Here is a 20,734-nt window from a genome sequence, read left to right as displayed (position 1 = left end):
CCACTTTGGTCGCTACCATTAGCTTTCAGGGAAGGGGTATTAGTGGCTCTGTCGGACTTTTTTACATGTTACATTTAAGTTATGTTCAAGGCGATTAGTGTAGAAATTTAAGCTTAATTAAAATGGGCTCTGTACATAATGACAGCCATTTTCTCAAACCTTAAGCTAGCAACCATGAGTGAGTCATTTCTAGTATTTGTGAAAGTTACACCGTCCCCTGCTGTGTGGTTTCGTCTTTTACCGGAAGAGTCTGTGTTTACAGCGCAGCTTCAGGCTCCACGTTAGCGTCGTTAATTTGACAAGAAGTGGCCAGGCATTTATCTTGTGCTTTTGTAACTAACAGTTTGATAATTTGGTAAAATCATTTGGTTTTACGACACATCGATTAGCATGATTGCTTGGAGGCGGAAGTGCTGCCGACAAGCATAGCAATGACGAGCTGGCTAACGTAGCGCCGTGGTTAGCCAGCTAGGCAACTAACAACACAAGCTAACTTCTCGCACAAGAGCGGTGCATCCATTACAGTGAAACAGGTATCAGTATGTCAGCGTCACTCCGTAACAAGTGTTTGTCTTTGCATTTAATGACTGACAACTTTGCGCAGCCACATACAACGTTTGGCTTGCGTGTTTTACGTCCACCTGTCCTCCATTGCCCTCCAGGTCCAGGAATAAGCGCGGCCATGGGTGCGGAGAGCAGCGCGGTGCGGAGCTGTACTCTGGAAGAGCCACTCCTGACCCTGCCCTCTGGACTCACCATGTACTCGGCGATGCTCCAGGATGGAAAACCCGCTTCCGTGTTTGTTCACAAGCGGGGCAACGAGGACAAAGTCAACAAAGCTGCCAAGGTATTCATCCTGGCAGCATATCAAACTGGCTGCCTCACATTAGTCGGTGTTGTCGTATATAGTTGTTGAAAGTGTCTTGCACATACCCAGCCCACGTGGTCTAATGAGAAACTAAAACAACGTTGCTGTAGTGAAGCATCATTTGTCAGAAAAGTCATATTGAAAACAGAGAATACCAGGTTTTGTATATGTATAATATCATGTATAAGTAATGTAGTTCCCAGAGGGAAATGTGGATAATTGGACTGCAGTATAGTCTGTGCAGTCACTCTGCGTGCTCAGGAGTCCCACCACCAAATTCACTTACATCATCATGAGGTTGATAAATATTTCCTCATACAGGCAAAGTACTCTACACTTAAATACAACCACAAAAACATGTGTTTATGCTTGCAGCCGTGGCTGAAGATTTAGTCCCTACTCATGGATTTTCCATCAGCTGCATGACATTCACTTTCTTTTAAGGAATAAACACTTTAATTTCCTGCAGCACCTGAAAACCTTGCGGCATCCATGTCTGCTGCGCTTCCTCTCCTGCTCAGTGCAGGACGGAGGCATCCACCTGGTGACGGAGCGTGTGCAGCCCCTGGAGCTGCTGCTGGACGGCCTCTCCCCAGAGGAGATCTGCGCAGGCATCTACGACCTCCTGCAGGCGCTTGTCTTTCTGCACGAGAGGGTGAGCTAAAAGAAGCATGGAGGGGTTTCTCTGCATGCAAGCAATCACTTCAATGAGTGATAGAAAGAAAAAATAAGGTGTCCTGAGGGTAGCGTTACAGAATGTAATGACAGTAGTCATAGATCATTAGGTGTCTGCCTCTCATTTTGACTGTTTTAAACATGGATGGAAGTTCTTAATCTGTCTTCCTAAACCACCAGGGCAAGTCAAGCCACAACAACGTCTGCATTTCGTCTGTATTCGTCAGTGAAGATGGTCATTGGAAACTGGGAGGAATGGAGACCGTCTGCAAGTTCTCTGAGGCAACACCTGAGGTGAGAGGTTGAATAACAAGTAGAATGTTACTAAGATTCAGTCTCTGTGTCTAATGTTTATGTCTTTCCTTGGCCAGACATTTGAAAACTCACTCAAGTTTTACATTTTTCATTGTCAATTTTCTTCAACTCCCCAGTTTCTCACGAGCATTCGGAACGTGAGAGAGGCCAGCTGCGTTCCTCCAGAAGAGCAAGTAAGCAGATCAAAGGCCACGATGGAAAAATGTAAGAACTTTTCTGAAGTTCACAAGTTCTCATGGAACATGTCGTTGACAGGCCGAAGGCTTCAAGATGCTTCCGGAGAAAAACGCTCACTCTCGGGACTGTTACTCTTTCGGCATGATGGTGGAGACCCTCATCTCTCTGCTGAATGGCTATGGTGAGTAGCGGGATGGCTGTGACCTCAACTCAGATTCTCTCACTGTATGTAAGTACCCTCGCTTACACTTGTTCATCCTTCTCTTTCCTCTGTTGTTTTAAGTATCACAGGAGCTGTCTGACAGCCTGAAGAAGACCCTGCAGGCGGGCCTGCTGAACTCCGACCCCTTGTCTCGACCTCCACTCAGCTCCCTGCTGACTCATGACTTTTTCAGGTAAGTGTGGTTGTGTTTGCTCTTGCTGTTATCAAATCATTTGTTTTCAAACACACGTGTTTTTCCATTAACAGGAACGACTTTCTGGAGGTGATGAATTTCCTGAAGAGCCTGACCTTGAAGACGGAGGAAGAGAAAAATGAATTCTTTAAGTGAGAAACAATTTGGTCTTTATTTACATACGATCCTCTTTCTTCTTGTTTAAATCAGTGTGTTGTGTTCATGCTGTGCAGAGTAGCCCATACATGTCACACACAGTTTTCCAAGGCAGTCCACACTTTCAGATGTTTTTAAAAATGTTTTTTTGGGGTCAGGTTTCTTCTAGACCGGGTCCAGAATCTCCCTGAAGAGCTGATAGCTGCACGTCTTGTCCCCAAACTCCTCAATCCTCTGGTTTTTGCCGAACCCATGGCTGTGAAAAGCTTCCTGCCTCATCTTCTAAGGCCAAAGAAGGGTAAGATGCTGCTAACAATAACTCTTTTAATCCCCTGTCAAAGAGAAAAAAGCCAACTGTAGCTTTCAGGTGGAACTATAAGTGGCCGTTGCTCACATTTCTTATCTTTATCTTGTCTGTGTGGACAGATTCCAGCGGTGGTGGTTGCGGTGAAGAATGCCTGCTGTCTTCATCCCTTTACCGTAAACATGTGATTGCTCAGCTTCTCAAGCTCTTCAAGGTCAATGAGGAACATGTCCGGATCGTGTTGCTGGCTCACATCCACATCTACGCCGAGTTCTTCTCCCACGATGAACTCAAAAACCAGATCCTACCTCAGGTGGGGTGTTGACAGTCCCAGAGTGTTTCCCTTTAGCCATTTTCTCATGTGAATTCTGGACAGTGTGTGGACATTTGTGCTCTCACATACAGCTACTCCAGATAATGTCTAGATACGTTCAGGGTTCGTATGTGAAAGGGACTTTGGTGTCAGTGGTGAGGAGCTACAAATGTGTCAAAGGATGAAATGATGAAGGGACAGGTCAAAGGTCAGCTTCACTTTGACATCCTAATGTTCTACACTGAATTGGGGACACTAATCTTGGATGCCTTCAGTTTGAAGATGTCTGTGAAGCATCCGTGTTTTTGAAGTTGTAGCTTCTTTGCAGCAGCATCCATATTTGAAGTATTGTAGTCACCACAAGCTCACTGGTTTTGCTGATATTGAGCTTCAGGTGATTGTCGATGCACCATGTGATGAAGCTCTCTATCAGTCCTCTGTCCTCCTCTTTAAGTGAAGACAGCACCCAAAAATACACTAACGTCTTTTTATTAAATTCTCTGTGTCTTCACTGCGTATGTGAGTCTGAACAGATGTGAGGGTAAAGTGCGGCTTGACTGGTTGGTGGAGGAATGCAGCTGTGAGGTGGTAATTCTAGTTTGTGCTGAGAGTTGGTTCAGGAAATACCCATCCCACATACCCACCCCATGTCGGAGCGTTACTTATGGAGCTAGAGCTAAGAAGAGATTATCTTAGTTCAGCGTAAAGACTGAGAGCAGGGGAAAGTTTTGAACTACTCCCTCAATATCTAAAAGTGGATTTTGACATTTTTTATCTGGAAATTACATTTGACATGAAAATGGCTGTCTCTCATTTGAGGTTAAATGTAATTACATTAATTGCATGGTGTTATGTAATGCTCTCTTAGTTACATAATGTTTTGTTTTTTTTTTTTGTTCCTGCCTGCAGGTTTTATTAGGAATGAGAGACACCAATGACTCTCTGGTTGCGATGACGCTGCAGAGTCTGGCGGTGTTGGTGCCCTTGCTGGGGGCTCAAGTGGTGGTTGGTGGCGAGAGAACCAAGGTCTTTAAACGCACCACACCCAACTTCACCAAGTCTACAGAGGTCACCCCTGAAAGTAAGCAACACTGACAGCAGTGACATTGGGATCGTCCTGCTGTCACCATGTTTGTCTGTCAGGGTTCAAGCAACAGGTTTTCTCTGTGTACCAGTTCAGACTAGAAAATCCGAGTTTAAAATGTACTTTACTTCCTCTTTAGCTTCGCCTGTCCATATAGTTGGAGGCTTCCACCCTCAGATGGCCCAGCCTTCAAAAGTCTTGAATTTGTTCCCAAGACCGACTGGGACTGAGGGCCTGGTCCTGGGTCACATGGGTAGCCAGGAGACGCCAAGAAGTTACCCTCTGCCGTCAAAGTCAGGTATGACCCCGTCCCACCCCAATACTAATAATTTAAATTCACAGTTTGGCGTTCTTGTGCCTGAAGCTCCGTCTGTCTCTGTGTTTCAGACGTCAGCAGACAGATGTCTCTACCTTTGAATGGCTTTCGTCAGGATCAAGACTTGGAGTCACTGTCTTACAGCCCAGAGCAGGCCGACAGACTAGAAGGCCCAGTGGAAGACTGGCCTGACTGGAGCGACCCTGAGGAGAGCGAGAACAGAGACAGACAGTCAGTCCAGATCCACATTCGGGCCTCAGAGAGACGAGATCCAGTCAGCAGCAGACTGCAACCCTCGCACACGAACATGGAAGAGGAGCCGTGGGACGACTTCGAGGACACTGAACCTACCTCAGACCTCTCCCCTACGGCTCCTTTATCAGACCCAGTTATACTCACGCCTCCCAGGGGTGGCCATGCTACACCTGTACAACACGCTCCTGAACGCTCCTCCAAACCCCTCAAACTGACGTCAACACTGCGACAGTCCACACAGAGCAAGACCACTTCCTCGTGGGACGACGGCTGGGCTCAAGAAGAGAGAGACTCAGAGAAATCACTCAACCCGTTAACCACCAAGCCCAAACCCACAGTGCCACAAAAGAACGGTGGGCTAGGAGGTCTGGGGGAGGAGTTCACCATTAAGGTGAGGAAGAGGGTGGAGCAAGACCCAGAGCTGGATTTGTTTGCTGACATGGTGCCGGACATCAAACTGTCCTCTCCAACTCTGCTGCGGCTGGACGAGAGCAGCGTGAGTGATGCTGGACTGTGTGCAGTCTCTTCAGAAAACACTACGTCTCTGCAGGTTGACTCGTCCATTGATACTGTAACACTCACTGCCAAGTTCGCTGCTGCCAACCTGACTGAGGTGAGTGAGTGAGTGAGTGAGTGAATGAGTGTGTGAGTGTGTGAGTGTGTGAGTGTGTGAGTGAGTGTGTGAGTGTGTTGTGTTGGGCAGGTCAAATTTTATTTCCTGGGAATTTGACTGGATCAGGTTTCAAAGGTGGAAAGATGGCCAATTAATGTCGCTCAATAGTGTTTAGACATTAACATCAGTCTTTACAGTTAAAGACCATTAGAACCAGAGCTGCAAAAGTTGAGACTTTAACACATTAAATATGTGGCCCCTCACCTTTTTTTTCCTTTGTGATCCATAAATATGAAGCTATGTCCCCTTATTGCAGAGTTTTGTCCCTCAAGCTGCTGGATTTTAATAGTTTTGAGGCCTAAATAGATCAAACTATGTGGTTTTGTATAAGGACAAACTAGAGTAAATGTACTAAAGTCCCCTTTTCTGTCTTCTTAATGGCTGTAAATCACTGTCTTCATCTGCTTGTATCGCCCTCTCCTCTTCAGTCAGTCAGTTTTGTATCTAGTGGTCGTTTTCAGACTCCATGCTGTCGTCCATGCATCGCTCTGTACGATGACACAGCAAAACGACAGAAGTGCTAAGAAAATGCAACTGATGGATCATCATCAGGGCAGCTCTGACCTGTCAGTGATACTTGTTCTCTGTCTTTGTCTCTCAAAGGCTGAAACAGACGGCTGGGGAGATGGAGATGACCTGAACTGGGAGGACGAGAACGCCTGGTGATGGCGTTTGATCCGTCAGCTTCATCTGGAGCAAAAGACTGGAAAACTGAAATCCTCAAGATGCAGCATCTGAAAGAGCTGTAGAAGTCGCTCCAGTTCTCATTTAACAGCATGATGCAGTAAGAATAATGATGGGATGAGACTTTTTGTATCCTACTGTCGGCTCCTGGACATTTGTCAATCTTGCTTTTGAACTGGAAGGACGTGGACAAATGAAGCCATTCTTTTTTTTTTTTTTTTTTTTTTGCCAACTGATACTAGTCACCTCAAGATGAATGAGGATCTTAATCACAGGTAAATGTCATCCTGTTTTCATCTGCTTTACTTTTTTTTTTTTTTTTTTTTTTTAAATGTGCCAACTTCACTACTGGCATGAAGATTAAGGATTAAGGTACATGTTTTGGACAGACGACTTGTCCAAAATGTGATAGGTTTGATTTACAGAAGGCTTGCACTTTGAATGAATGTGAAATAGAAATTACATAATTTATTAGTAGCTTTTTGGGTGCTGGTGAAGTAAAGATTTTACTGTATCAAATACGCCTCTGTTCTGTTTTCTAAGAGTTTGTCTTAGAAAGCGATTACATGCGTTTGGGGTGAGAGACAACAAGTTAGTGCTCAATGAAAGCAAATGAGTAATGCTTTGTATTCAAACAAGTTTAATAAACAATGACATCAATCATGACCGACCACTGAAGGGTTTAAAAAGTGAGGACAAACTTCAGCAGCACCAGCGGGTATACATCCCTCCCCAGGCCCAGATTCAATAGTTTTTCTGTACATGAAGTAAATATTCGGAGTCTAGAAAGCAAACTGGAGCAGCTATGTTGTGTGCCTGCCTGTGCTGATGTGCGTTATGAGGGTCTGCAGCTCCTGTAGTCTGGATTCCAGCCACTGTGGAGGTGGTGCGGTAGTGTTGGCTTTACCCTCAGTGAGAGCCTGAAGGGCTTTCAGCGCACTCTCAGCTGTCTGGATGTAGCGGCTGTACTCCTCCTCTGCACCGGTCTCCTGCCGAGCTCTCTTTGGGCATGGCTGAGAGGGAGGGGAAATTACAGGGTAAATATTTTTAACTGAAGTATTTTGCGAAATAATTATATGCTTTTACACTCCTTGTGCTATTTCTAAGGTAAGTTTGGACTGAGCTACTAGAAATATATTAAATATAAGGATTGCATACACTTAAATCTCACCAAGTGGATACATTTATAAACAATAAATACAACCCCAGTGGACATCATGATGGTCACTTTCAGTCAGGGACTTCAATCACACTCTCATCCCCCTCTTTCCAAGTGTTTTCTGTCAACTATCAACTAAAAATAATGATGCAATAACCATTACTAATAGCCTGGTTCATATCATACCATGTACACTAGGAGGTAGTGTTGTACTGGTCATCTTCCACTCAGTAACTGGGAAAGTGATGAACATATTCAACAAGCCTGTGAACAAGGTTTTAAATGACCTCACTGACCTCTGAATCAGCGGATTGTTCGTTAGATGCGTTTTCTTTGTAGTTCTCCAGCTTCTCATTGTGTTGCTCAATAACTGCCGTTTCCAGCTTGAGCCTCTGCAGCCGTGACTCCGCATCTTCTTGTGCGTTCACAGTCTACAACGAAACAGACTCGTTTCCATTCGTTTCATCTGAGGTTGATCATCGCAGTGCGTCGGCATCCCTTACCTTGCTAAGATAGTTGACCACCTTCGTCTTGGTATGTTCTTCACATAAACTCTGGGAAATGACCTCTTCGTGGTTTGTAACCTTTAATACCAAAAAGAGACATTAAGCGTATGATATGAACAGTATAAAGGATGACATCTGAAACATGAGAACGATCTGTTGAGTTCCTGCTGTACCTCTGCAAAGTGAGAAAAGGCCTCCAGGGCGTGCTGATGCAGCGGCCAGGGTCTGTCAGACAACAGGACTCCAAACAGGCTGCTCAGCCTCGGCAGAATTTGATTCTGTACAACATACGAGAAGATGTTCACGCGAACTTCAGAATTCAAATCTCCTACAGGTTCAATGAATGACTGTGACGATTATTACTGAGCGTTTTCTATCATATAATGTTCTTCCTTTAGCCTATGAAATGGCAAAAATAATGACAAATGCACAAGATGCAAGAACCCAAAGCGATGTTTCAAACTGCACACTTGGCAATACAAAACTGCATTTGTGATACTCTGGTTTCATTACCTGGCTGTCAGGTGGGACGAAGATCTTCCCCAGGGAGGAGAGGAAGTCCAGAGCAGCCAGCAGCAGCTGATCTGCACACTCCTGAGACACCACAGCACCCACACACAGCAGAGCCTGCGAGACACACACACATACACAGAGTCAACTACTTATCCTCCATTCTTCATCTGCTTCATGTGAACTTTGAAAATTACCTGAAGAATGACTTGATGTTCCATGTTTTTCACTAATATGGCGGATATTGACAGGAGCAGCTGCAGAGTACACTGGAGCACAGGGTGGGTCTGCACCTGGAGTATGACGGGTTGTGGGGTTACAGTCGTGCATTTACACTACATCTGTGTGTACGTGTGTGTATTTGGATCTCACCTGGTCCGGACTCATCCGTAACCACAGCTGTGTGATTATCCTCACTGCGGACAACACACACTGCTCCTCAGGAGACGACTGCCCCCGGACCACCACTAGGAGGGATAACAGCACCACATTCTGGACACAGGAGGGACTTTCTAAATACTGAATTTCTGCATTTTTTTTTCCATATCAGAGCTCCCCACCCTGCTTCCTTGCATTGTTTTCTTCACTAGATTTAAGGATTTCTGGAAAAAATTGGACTGATAGCAGCTGGACAACGTGACTGCAACACCCTGAAGCAGATTAATCCAAGGCGTATGAAAGGAAAAATCAATCACGTATCACAACACGCCTGTGAAGGACAAATCCTCAAAATCAAGTTTTTTATCCTGCACGGAGTACGAGGAGGGTGCTGTATTGTGTCAAACCCTGTCTGTGTGCTAATTTTAGTTTAAATATGCTTGTAGAGTGAAATTATAAAACGTGAGGAGAAACATGCAAAATGATGAAACATAAAAACAACAAAACTGTTGATTCATTGTATTTAGCTCAGACTTAAAACAGGTTTAAATGCTCAATTTTAGTTACTTTAAATGTGTTTCATCTGCCTGCCCTGCTTTTTCAAGCGAGTGAATGATTGCTCATGGCCAGAACACCAGTTTTTTAAGGCTAACCATGGCAAAAGGTCTGCTTGGGGACAGAAAAGTGGTGTCAGCCATGATATTGTGTGACGCACGGAGATCACAGAGAACAACAAAGGAGAGAGGTCACCAACAACCTTATCAGTCATCTGTTTTTAGCCATATTAACAAGCTTATCTTCCTCTTGACATCACTTGTTGTGGTCAATTGTTATCTGTCCACTCTTCTCAGTACACAGGGACAGAAACTGTGCAGCAACCTTGCCCTTGATGTTTGCACTGCCTCTTTTCCCTCCATGTATTCAACGTCACTACACTTTGCGGGTGAACTTCAGGGGTGAAACAAACAAACAGATAAACAGACCCTCCTCTGTGGTCACATTAAACAGAAAGCACTCACTGATTACTTCAGTCAGACGGTTACACCCTCACTACAACTTATATCTGAGGTTGTCCTCACCACTGTGTCCACTTGTCCTAGTTTGTACCCTCCACTTTGCCAGTCGCTCAGAGCTTTCTGAGTGAGGCCAATGATGTCTGTCTCTGCACGGTGACGGGCTTCTCGTGACAGAGCTCTGAGGAGGACGTGTCGCCACACTGGAAGGTTTTCCACGTCCGAGGGTGGGAAACGCGCCACCAGCTCCATCTGGAAGAACAAACGCATTGCACTGATGAAGAAATTATCATATACTGTGCTGAGGCCTTCGCTGTCACCAGACCCAAACTTCACCTTAATCAAATCATGAAATGAGGGATTATCTTTCAGAAGAATGGGGTTCATCATTTGAGTAAAAAGTTCCAGGGAGCACTGAGACTGTTCTGGAGGCCCAGCACCTAATTCTGCTAATTTAATTAATCACTAATATTCATATGAAATGTAAAAAATCTTTGTGTTTGAAATCTTTGGACCTCACTCTTAAGGCACAACGCCTCTAAACGTTTAAGGCCATAACAAGAGAAAACGAGCTCTTAAACCACGTTAATTTAAGAAGAAAATTTAAAAAACTCCATGCTGTACACAGTACACAAAGCAATATTCAAAATACTCAGACTCCTTGTGTTTTGTCAGTACTGTCACTGTTAGGAGGTGGAAGCACTGCGACAGACTGTCTGTTCACACCAGAAGTGCATTTCTCAACACTGGCCGACAAGCAATCCATCTCCTCTGCTCTGTTCTAATCACATGTAGAGCTGATCTTCATAATAACTCATTATATAACTCAAATTTGTAACGTAATGTTTTCAATGTGTTTTCACTAGTGCTGTCAACAGATTAAAATATTTAATCGCGATTAATCTCATGAATGTCACAGTTAAGTCACGATTAATCACAAATGAATCGCACATTTTCATCTATTCTAAATGTCCCTTGAATTATCATTTTAATACTGTTATCAACATGGAAAAGTGGATAGGCTTGCTTTGTGCAAATGTTTTTTACTGAAAACAATGTGTAGTGTTATATTTCACACTAACATTCTCACTTTGAGCAGTCATTCACATTTGAATGAATCAAATCTCACACAATTTAACACTGTCAATAGACAGATAACAAAAAAATAAATACTTGGTTACAGAAAAGCCCCTTCAACAACCCTTTCTAAGGGATCAAAACAGGGTGATCCAAAATACAGTTACAAAGTTCACATCACTATAAACTATAACTTAGCCTATAGTGCAGTTAAACCATGGCTTAAGCTTTCATTTCTTAAGTTTCCTTCTCTCCCGCCTTCATGGAGCTCCTGCCTGCTGTCAATCTCTTGTATTTGATGTAAATCAAATATAGTCCACACATTCATTGTTTTAATCACTCTTCCAGTGTGTTCTCCATCTTTCATCTCATATGGCCTCTCCACATTCACAAGTATTGAGTGAGCTGTCAGGTGTGATGGTAAGGACTGTGCATACTCTTCAATATAGAACTGTTACAAAACATATGTGCGCTGACTCTCGAGTAGTGAGTTAAAAAATGTTCATTTCAGTTGTTGGTGTTTCTAACCTGGTGGTTCGGCGTCATGAGAAAAACCATGCGTTTGAGCAGCAGGCCCAGGTGGAACGACTGGTAACACTCAGCGGTGCAAGCTTTCACCTATAGGAGACGGAGGAGAAGCAGAGAGGAGGTGAGGGACGGTGTGAGTGTCAGTGTGAAAGCCCAGGAGGAGTAAAATCACCAGGGCATCAGAGCTGGAGAAAGGTGAAGAACTGAAGGAGGGGGGCGCGTATGGAAAGAGCGGGATCCAGCTCATTCTCATGACATGATGCATCAGGTTGTGAAGGTGGCCCCGTGGTCCAACAACACCAATTGTCACCTCTGTCGGGGTGCCACAGAAAACAGGGAGGACCCCATACTAATACATAAGCCAACAGAGAGAGATTAAGGGGATTTAGAGTAATTTTAGAAAGCGCTCAGGAAGAGGTCACAGACATGGAGGCACATCCATGACCTTGTGGTGTCTATCAACTAGGGTGACAGCCGAGAGCCAAGGTGGGACACCATCCTGTAAATGTGACAAGTTAACAATACTGAGCGTCTTTATGATCCATGTCTGAAAAAGGGTTGTAAAGTGCTGTTTGCTGTCACCTCTCTTTGTTTCAAATCAACATAAAACAAGACCATGACATGCATTCTCTCCATTGTGTTTTCCTGGACTCTACCCACCAGCTGAGCAATGAGGAGGACATGATGTAGACAAAGTTCTGCTGTCCCATACCTGTACGCAGAGAAGACAAAAAAAGAAAATTTGTGTGAAAAAAATACAGCAGCATGACACAGAGAGTGTCAGAGGAACACCTTTTTTAATGCAAATGATAAATGCGTGCACGCTCTCACCGAGCTGCGAAACACCACACGTCTGTTGCCAAGAGAGCTGTCTGAGTATCAGCCTGCAGCACGGCATCAACCAAACAACGCTCCTGAAAGAGAGAGATAAAGGAGAGGGGAAGCCAGGGAGACCGGAGGAGGGGGAGGACAGGGGTGAGTAAACGGACGAAAACGCAGTGGAGCAAGAAAACAAAGCATCACGAAAATCAACAGAAACAGAGTAAATGAAAGTGAAAGAATAACTTGAATTAAATGACGGGAAATCCTGAACCACAACACAGTTAATTTGCCAGAATGTGATTAGATATCCAAAATAAACAAAACAGTCCAAGTTCATCTCTATTCTTGATACTAATCGCTCTTCAGGGGTTCCCACACATTTTCCAGGACGTTTTTCAGTGATGATTTAGCTGGTGTGACTGGGCTCTTGCACTAATATATTCCTTTCTGTCTAAGTCTGATTAAAAAAGCACATGGGTATAACCTTTCACTTCTATCTCCTCTTACTGTTAGCCCTTTGTGCTCTATGCTTAGCATACGGCAAGTAAATAAACTTAAACATTACTAATTGTTTACCCTGAATCCTTTTCTTTCTTGTGAATTTTACTGACCATTGGTACCTGAATGTACAATGCAAAGTAAGCTGAGTTTGCGAGGATTGTTAATTGCCACTGACTCTTATCAGTGTATCACACCACACTTAAGCCCTACTTCAAGTAAGTTGAGTCTTAACACACCCACTGAGACCCACTGCTACAAAAGTTAAATATTTCATATTATGGTCATATCATTTACCTACAGTGGAGCATTTTGTTTGAAGAAACAATGCTAGCACAGTTAAAAAGTACTATTGGCCAGTACTTAACCAGTGTTTGACTCACATGCAGTTGGGCTCCCATTCATGCATACCCAACTCTCTCAACAATGCCCAACACATTTTTGAAGCCACTGTCCAGCCATTAGCCAGCATTGAATCACAAAATAAACCTTTATAGACAAAACAAGATGGGAAATGCGTCAACTTTAGCGACTGCACCAAACATGCTAACCAATTTAGCATTATTCAACCTTTAAAACAAGTTGAGGGGAAAAAAACAACAATGTTAATCTATAAACCTAATAAAAACAAACCAGCAGTGACTAATATTTACATTTGAATGATGATGTACGTTAAATTATTCAGAGTTTCGGCCACTTAAGTTGTAATGTCATTCAAACATTTCCACTACACACCTGTTGTCCAGGTTTTCCAGGATGTGTAGGAATGCCGCTATTTCAGTGTTTAAGAAAAAAAAATGCAGTCTGTGACTATTTATGCACTACAGTTCCTTTTGGCCATCCCGTAAACGTGACAAGTTAACAATACTGAGCGTCTTTATGGTCCATGTCTGAAAAAGGGTTGTAAAGTGCTGTTTGATTTGAAACAAAGAGAGGTGACAGACCTCTCTTTGTTTCAAATCAACATAAAACATATTTGGCATATTTGCTGAAATATTTGCCAGAATAGACAAACAGTATCTGAGATAAACCAGTACTGGGCAATATCAACCTCCAGCATAGTGTTTTTTTTGGACAACACCAGTTATCATTAGTAAAGGAATGAAGAAAGCGATAATGTCAAACTCATGGCAAGCACTCGTGTACAGATGGGTTTGAAGTCAGGTCAGGTCCAAGTGAGACTCAAGACAAATTGGTGAAAACAGATCTTGGCAAGTTCAATCGTAACCCTGCTGTGAGGTCGGGCTCCACTGTTCCAAAGAACCACACCCGCAACTGGGACAAATCCTGTTTGCATCATTTGAAAGACAGCTTAGCGATCGGCCTCCTCTGGCCAACGAAATGTAAGCAGGCTCTGCTGTGTCGATACTTGTGGTGCTGGGTTATATCTACCACTATTACTGCTGATTTTTTAAGGAAGATGATTTCCAGAGCTTGGAAGATAAAACACAGTGGCAGGGCCTGAGTTAACTTGAAATTGAAAACAACTTTAGGACACAAGAGACCTTAAAAACTCATTCTATCAAACTAAATTCCCATCTCTAGCATCCACCACATAAAAAAATGATAAATAGTTAATGTTTGTGTCCAGTGGGGGGAGAAGTAAGTAAAGATGATGGCTGAACTAAAACATACACGATGGAACATGGTGTAAACATGTTTCTACTGATGCTGCATTTGATACAGTGCGTGTGTATTTGTGTGTAGACCTCACCAGCACAGAGAAGTAGACTGGGGGAAGTGCAGCCACACTGGCACAGAGATGCACACAGATGTGGTGGTGCAGAGAGACCTGGACCTGGGCCTGACCCTTCATCATCACCCCTGGCAGCAGCACCGGTACCTGACGCTCAGTGTAGCATCGTCTGAAACTAGTGAACAAGGCCTGGTAGAGAGGAAGCCTGGAGGGAGAGGGGACGGAGAAAGACATTTTAAACATTAGCTTAAATACCGAACAGAATATTGTATTTGTATAGGAAAGACTATCAATAATCCATCAACATATCTCTGTCACTTTGGTTACCGAAAGGTTATAGCTCCCAGATTAACTACTGGTCACTGCATTAAAACCAAAATTTAAGAAAAAAAAAGTACAACTTTCAGGTGATGACAAGAACTTAATTAACTACCTGGGTGTGTCCTCTGAGAAATGGCTTCCAGTGTACCAAAGCTGCAGCACCTCCTCTGACTGGGAGGTGAGCTGACCCAGAACATTCACCAGCAAAAGACACTGAGGGAGCTCATGTTCTGGACTTAAGCCTGCAGACAAACAATGGTCTTCTTAGGGTTTTATGTTGAATATTTCAGTGTCTGTCAGCAGCTACAAACATGATGCCAACATCCTTTTGAGCAAACACAGTCAACATTTTCCCAAAGATGCCACAATTTCATAAATACACAAATAGTCAGAGACGTCAGTCTTCAGGTGATTTGAAGTTTTGGAATCAAGAGATTGGAGAGTCAGCAAGCGTGTGTCCTGAAGACTTCTCTAATAGTTTATGGCAATACATGAGATTCCCAAGCCCAAAGAAGTTTTGAGTGTGTCTTAATTTGGGTATAGTTTTACTGAATAAATAGTGCATTTAAAGAGAATTAAACCTAACAGACATTACTACTGGTGCCGACAAGTTGTTTCATTTGTTGCCCAAACAATAGAGAGTACAGCAGATAAAACAATTGAGACACAGTAGGGACAACATTGTCTCACAGAGCTGAAGATGCTCCTCACAGATGGAAAATGGATGGTGGCGCTACACATCTAGCAATAGTTTACAAATATAACACTAAATTAAAGTATTAACTTAAATTGTCCTGTTTAAGTTTTCAAACTTTAAATGTAATTTTTTACAGTCTGATTCACCACAAGACCTCTATGATTTGCTGTTCCAATTACAATAGACACTGGAATACATTATTCACTGTATAACACTGGCAAAGTAGTGCACATTATTACTACGTATTGTACACTGAAGCTAATAACTTCAACGTTTGTAAAACAGCATCTCCACTGCAAAGGAAGACAGTAAAACACCGACACGGCGTCTGAGAATTAGAGCAAGTGGAGGGCAAGCTTTAAACTCACGCGGGTCCTGCTGGAGGACAACTTCAGCAAAAGGCCTTAAAGGCAACAGCTGGAGCAGGAGGGCCTCCATGGGAACCAGGGCTGCTACATTCAACTCCTCAGACAGAGCCGGGGGCAGCGCTGGAGCACACATGCTCGGAGGGAACTTACTGAAAGATGTCAGAATGTATGTTTTCCACGCTGGTCAATAATTATCAAGTCAAAGGATAAATTATAGTCTGAATCTGCTCCGTGAAACCACAGCTAAACCACGCATACCTAACAATCTGGAGGTAGAGCTGGTGGAAGCAGCTACAGCACTTGGTCAGAAAACATTTGAATTCCTGTTCAAATGACAAGGAATGAGAAGTTTAGCCGCTTTGCTTTGCATGCTGTGACATGATGATGGCAGAAGAGGGCTGCAACGAGATCCCAGTTTTTAGTACCTTTATGTAATGAACCAAAGTGTTGGCAAAAAATCTGCACATCTTTGCAGTTTTCTGGAACAGCTTGTATTCTAGACTTTGTGTTGAAACCTTTAAAAGGACAAAAGAGCATTAATACAAAAAGGTTATAAAGATCAAGACTACCTTTGACCTTAAGCTAATAAATCAATGTGTCACTTTTCTCTGAGGACAAAGGGGTACAAGACCGGAAAAGTCCATTGTTTAGTCTATCCAGTATTCGATCAGCATCAGCACTCTATACAGTAAACACTAACCAGCACACAAATATCAACCAGTGTGTTGACTCTACTTGGTGTCAGGATAGAGAAGACAAAAATACATTGCACTGTATTGTATTTTGATGTATTATATTGAACAAAAACAACAAAAAAATAGGTTATACCCTTAAGCGCTGACATAAAATGTTACACATTTCGAAGAAAAGGTAAGAGATGCAATAAATACTCATTTAATGCTCCTAATCTGTGAAGCTGCAAAAAGGTACAAAAAAGCTATTCGGAATTATTGCTTTATATTTTTAAACTGCCAATCAGAGTTTCCTACCTGCAGACCAGCATGTTTAATCTGTTCGGCCAGCTCCACACAGCTGTGGAAGGAGGCCAACAGGTTATTGCACAGGCTGCTGCTGATGTCACCGTGATGCAGATGTTCCTCAACCAAAGAATGGTACTTCAAACTCTGCCTGAACAGAGAAATGACTATTTCAAATAAGTCACTCACAGACCAAATCAACTATTAAATTCATCCAACATGACATATTTACTGACTTGATAAGGAATTTCCACGTGTTTGCATGCAATGCCATGTCCAGGTTGGAGATGATACAGCAGATATCCAGCAGGGTGTGAATCACTGAAGAAAGTGGAAAAATATCTTCAGTGAATTGAAGACTGCATTGACGGTATTCAATAACTGAAAGAGGGTGGCAGTGTAAACAAAGAGACACACACCTGTTACTATATCAGAGACTTCCTCCTCTGAGGCGCTGCTGTCGAGGGAGATTCTGTCCAGCAACTCCAACAGGCCCTTTTGGAGGGTGTAGGCCTCCTTGAAGAGTCCCTGCAGCAGGTCAGCCACCAGGGACAGACGGCCACAGTAAACCTCCTCACTGTCCTGAGCACAACATGCAGAGTATGATTAAAATCACAATTTTCATTCTTATAGATTTTCACTGCCTCCCTTCTTTTAATAGAGGAGGACAGTTTAAACCAATTTGTGAGAGGATTTTATGTAAGTGGTTGTGTTTCCTGCTGCAAGAAGATGCTTATCGCAGCAGTTTCCTGTTACTAAAGTAGTCTTGAGCTGTTGACACCTGAGAAAGTACAGCTGGTAATTAAAGATTAAAACAACAAGAACGAGACAAATGGGGAGGATGTGCAAATTACAAGCATGAGTAAACAAATCTCGCATGTCTTCAGGTCAGATGTGAATTCACTCCTCATGTTTTTTCTCAAATAATTAATCACAACATTAAAACCATTTATTTTACTTCAGGTATCATCTATATAAAATGATAACAAAGTCATAATAATAATAAGATGATATTTCATTATTCATAATGTTACAGCCAACGAACTATTCAGCCATAATTAGATTTAGATGTGTAAAAACGCACTTTACAGAGTGAAAATGACCTGCACAGAGTTAAAATGTACCCACTGACTGGTGAAGTGAACAGACCAACCTTGCAGTGCTGAAAAGTTTCCCTCAGGACTTTCAGGATACAAGTTGGTAATGAGCGGATAATATCGAGGTCAGGGGCTTCCTCAAATGTACCAACGTGACGCACGCAGGTGGATAGCGCATCAATTATCTGCATCATTGCCTGAAATTAGACGAGAGGAACTTAAACATGTTGGTGGGGAATGAAGCGAGAACAATGTTTTTCAGAAAGTCGACACCATAAAAACCACAACTCTCTAAGGTATTAGTAGTACCATTTGAAATACATAATAACAATACCTGCAAAATGTTTCTTAGTAAGGAACACAGCTCAGTGTTTTGACTGGACAGCCCTCCAACCTGGTCCAAGATTTCTTTCATCATGCTGTCAAACATCGTCACTGCCTGCAAACATGTGTGACGGACAGGGTCAGAGACATTCACACAGACAAATCAATGGATGTAAACAATGTAGTAATTTGCAAGACAGCAATAGTTTCTATCAATAAATCCTCTGATCACAAGAAAAACCAAGGGCAAATATATAGTGTAGGTATTTTAGTGTTGGTACACATCTCATCAAAAGAAAAAAGTGCCAACTGACATCGAAAACTGAACCCAATTGTTATGTTATATTAGATGTTTAAGATCTGTAATGCCTTGGTGTCAGGTCATGTAATTTCAAGGACCTTTTCCAGGACCTGCACCCACTCTGTGTTATTTAACAAACGTTAGTATTTATATAAAAGGTGCTGAAGACAATACGCATTCATCATGTTGTTTACCTTTGGTAAGATCTTGGAGAAGCACTCATCTTCCAGCTCTGATAAACCAATATGAGGGAGGAACATTTCCGTAATTATCTTCAGGATACCTGCGGGGATGTTGTGTTTTTAAGACAGTTCATACTTAGATCACAAAGAGTACTCAAGGCCCACAGGAAGCAGTTTGTAATTACAAAATGTGCGGTGAACAAACTTACGTATATGATCATCATAGCTCTCGGATTTATGATGCAAAGAGTGCAAACAGTCAAGGAAAACCACAGCATTATAGCAAATTTATGTTTGCTGTATAAATCTGTCAAATATGTCAGGACCGCAATAATAGTGCAAAAAATGATGACAGATGAGCAAAACACAAACTTGTGTCCGTCTTGACCAAGAAAATACTTAACATTCACCAAACTTTATCACCTTGAGCAGGTTTCATGATTTTAGTGTTCAGCATGATTCACAACAAAGGCACTACCTCCCCATCATTAAACAATTCAATCCCATAGATAACATGTGTTTCAAACTACAGACCTAATCCCAAAGATTTTCTCCACGCCTTTTCAATCTTTTGTGCATTTCAAAACAAGACCTGGAAATCACTGGAATGTCCTGAACGAAAGTAGGTTACGTTTGAGAGGATATGGTGAGTTTTGGCAGGACAGCCTTGAGCTTCTGGCGGCAGGTTTCCGGACTCCACTGCACCACCTCGTCCAGAAGCGAAGAGTTGGTCTGGGACATGATGACAGCAGCCACCGACGGTGGTCAGGACAACTGCCCCAACAACAGAAAGTTTGGAACAATGTCACCGAGTGAGTCATTCAAAGTGACTCAATAGCAGCACGATAGTTATCAGTATTTTCATCCAAAAAGCTGATGCTATTAAGAAGACAGTTTACGCTAGAGACAAATGGGACTATCGTTAGCTTTGGTATGTTTTGCTAAGGGAAACATGTCACGTTAGCATGATAGTTAATGTTCGTTTGGATAATACGTAGCCGTTTTCTTACCATAAATGCTAAACTTTGTCTCCTGTTCACAAACATAAAATCACACAAATGTTCCTACGAGTTTCTTTCTCTTAACGCCACCATTAGCATTTTGTTTACCACTAAAATCCAGAAAACAAACGAGGAAACCAGCCGATCCCGAACTGAAAGGAAGCGTATCGCGCGCCGTTGATTGAGTCGGATGTGACGTTGTCAGCAAAGCGGCTCGTCTGTCCTTACTCTGATTGGTTGAAATATTAAACTCCAACTGCTTTCAACCAATCAGTGACTACATCTTTTCAATGCGCTGAAAATAACAACAGTCACTATGAAGCCACTGGGATCAAACGAAAGGTTAAATCTGCATATTATATACATATATTGAATATATATTTCGTATGAAATGAAACCTCAAATGCGTACTAATACTATATGTGAATAGTATAAATATAAAGTCTTTAATAATTTTCAGACTTTTGAAAATGCACCTGCAAAAAGGGAAATTTCTATTGTACGTATCCCATTTAATGAATTCTAAATCCTGTAACTAATTAAGCATAAATGTGATAACATTACAAAAAAGAAGAGCATTTCTCAATGAAATATGATGACTGAAATCTAATTAAATTCTAGGGTCACAATATGAAATACTGCTGTCAGAACATCTCTGAAACACCTATACGATGTATTCATCAACAATGAAAAATGTCTCTTAGAGCTAGTTTATAATGTTGAGCTATATAATAAGAGTGAGGTGATGAGCCTTACAAATCTGGTGTCATAAAGTTAAAACACCCAAAAGTACAGTGCAATGGTCACCATGTTACCACTTACAACACTATAGATCCATAGAATAATATAATAGTAAGAATATATAATGTTACAGATATATACTTATATATACACTTTGATCTTACAATTTTATGCTGGGCCTCAAAAATGCCACACATTTCAGAAAAAGAGATGGTCTTGCTATAAATATTTGCATGTTTAAAAGTAAAGTTTGCCTATATACAATAAAGAGTTAATGAGGATGAAATAGGAAAAAACAATAAACACATGACTAACAGTGATAT

The 20,734-nt window shown here is 42.2% G+C and overlaps 2 protein-coding genes across 3 annotated transcripts; one reads left to right on the top strand and one right to left on the bottom strand.

Annotated features, from left to right (window-relative positions):
* The first annotated feature begins 232 nt into the window (after positions 1 to 232).
* On the top strand, positions 233 to 6,877 carry scyl3 (SCY1-like, kinase-like 3). 2 transcript variants are annotated; one of them, XM_070960461.1, is made up of 14 exons: positions 233 to 533; positions 663 to 847; positions 1,338 to 1,523; positions 1,724 to 1,837; positions 1,975 to 2,031; positions 2,114 to 2,216; positions 2,319 to 2,430; positions 2,505 to 2,582; positions 2,745 to 2,884; positions 3,013 to 3,203; positions 4,113 to 4,284; positions 4,427 to 4,585; positions 4,675 to 5,471; positions 6,135 to 6,877. In XM_070960461.1, exons 2-14 carry the CDS (start codon positions 683 to 685, stop codon positions 6,195 to 6,197), a joined length of 2,337 nt encoding a protein of 778 aa, XP_070816562.1. In that variant the 5' UTR covers positions 233 to 533; positions 663 to 682; the 3' UTR covers positions 6,198 to 6,877. The 2 variants fall into 2 exon arrangements, with proteins under 2 accessions (XP_070816562.1, XP_070816563.1); XM_070960462.1 differs by lacking the exon at positions 6,135 to 6,877 and adding an exon at positions 5,545 to 5,651 and having other exon boundaries at positions 4,675 to 5,483.
* Positions 6,842 to 19,853, bottom strand: firrm (fignl1 interacting regulator of recombination and mitosis). The gene is made up of 25 exons (XM_070960460.1): positions 19,680 to 19,853; positions 19,316 to 19,443; positions 18,879 to 18,919; positions 18,682 to 18,770; positions 18,197 to 18,301; positions 17,919 to 18,059; positions 17,185 to 17,347; positions 17,002 to 17,086; positions 16,778 to 16,916; positions 16,214 to 16,303; positions 16,047 to 16,111; positions 15,789 to 15,937; positions 14,836 to 14,965; positions 14,421 to 14,607; positions 12,218 to 12,300; positions 12,047 to 12,098; positions 11,387 to 11,476; positions 9,848 to 10,033; positions 8,763 to 8,882; positions 8,588 to 8,683; positions 8,394 to 8,507; positions 8,054 to 8,158; positions 7,878 to 7,958; positions 7,671 to 7,805; positions 6,842 to 7,228 (listed from the first exon to the last, which is right to left on the bottom strand). Exons 2-25 carry the CDS (start codon positions 19,408 to 19,410, stop codon positions 7,019 to 7,021), a joined length of 2,751 nt encoding a protein of 916 aa, XP_070816561.1. The 5' UTR covers positions 19,411 to 19,443; positions 19,680 to 19,853; the 3' UTR covers positions 6,842 to 7,018.
* Between the last annotated feature and the right edge of the window lie 881 nt (positions 19,854 to 20,734).

This window comes from Chaetodon trifascialis, chromosome 4 (genome assembly GCF_039877785.1).
Source record: "Chaetodon trifascialis isolate fChaTrf1 chromosome 4, fChaTrf1.hap1, whole genome shotgun sequence".
NCBI lineage: Eukaryota > Metazoa > Chordata > Actinopteri > Chaetodontiformes > Chaetodontidae > Chaetodon > Chaetodon trifascialis.
This window is presented reverse-complemented; position numbering and strand designations above follow the sequence as displayed.

Excerpts from the sequence above, each read along its gene's own strand:
- firrm (XM_070960460.1), bottom strand. The coding sequence starts at position 19,410 with ATGTCCCAGACCAACTCTTCGCTTCTGGACGAGGTGGTGCAGTGGAGT. Across the intron at positions 18,920-19,315 it reads GCTGTCCTGCCAAAACTCAC|CTCTTTGCATCATAAATCCG; the intron begins CATATCCTCTCA and ends TGACTGTTTGCA. Across the intron at positions 16,304-16,777 it reads TTAAACATGCTGGTCTGCAG|GTTTCAACACAAAGTCTAGA; the intron begins GTAGGAAACTCT and ends GTCCTTTTAAAG.
- scyl3 (XM_070960461.1), top strand. The coding sequence starts at position 683 with ATGGGTGCGGAGAGCAGCGCGGTGCGGAGCTGTACTCTGGAAGAGCCA. Across the intron at positions 3,204-4,112 it reads AAAACCAGATCCTACCTCAG|GTTTTATTAGGAATGAGAGA; the intron begins GTGGGGTGTTGA and ends TCCTGCCTGCAG. Across the intron at positions 4,285-4,426 it reads TACAGAGGTCACCCCTGAAA|CTTCGCCTGTCCATATAGTT; the intron begins GTAAGCAACACT and ends CTTCCTCTTTAG.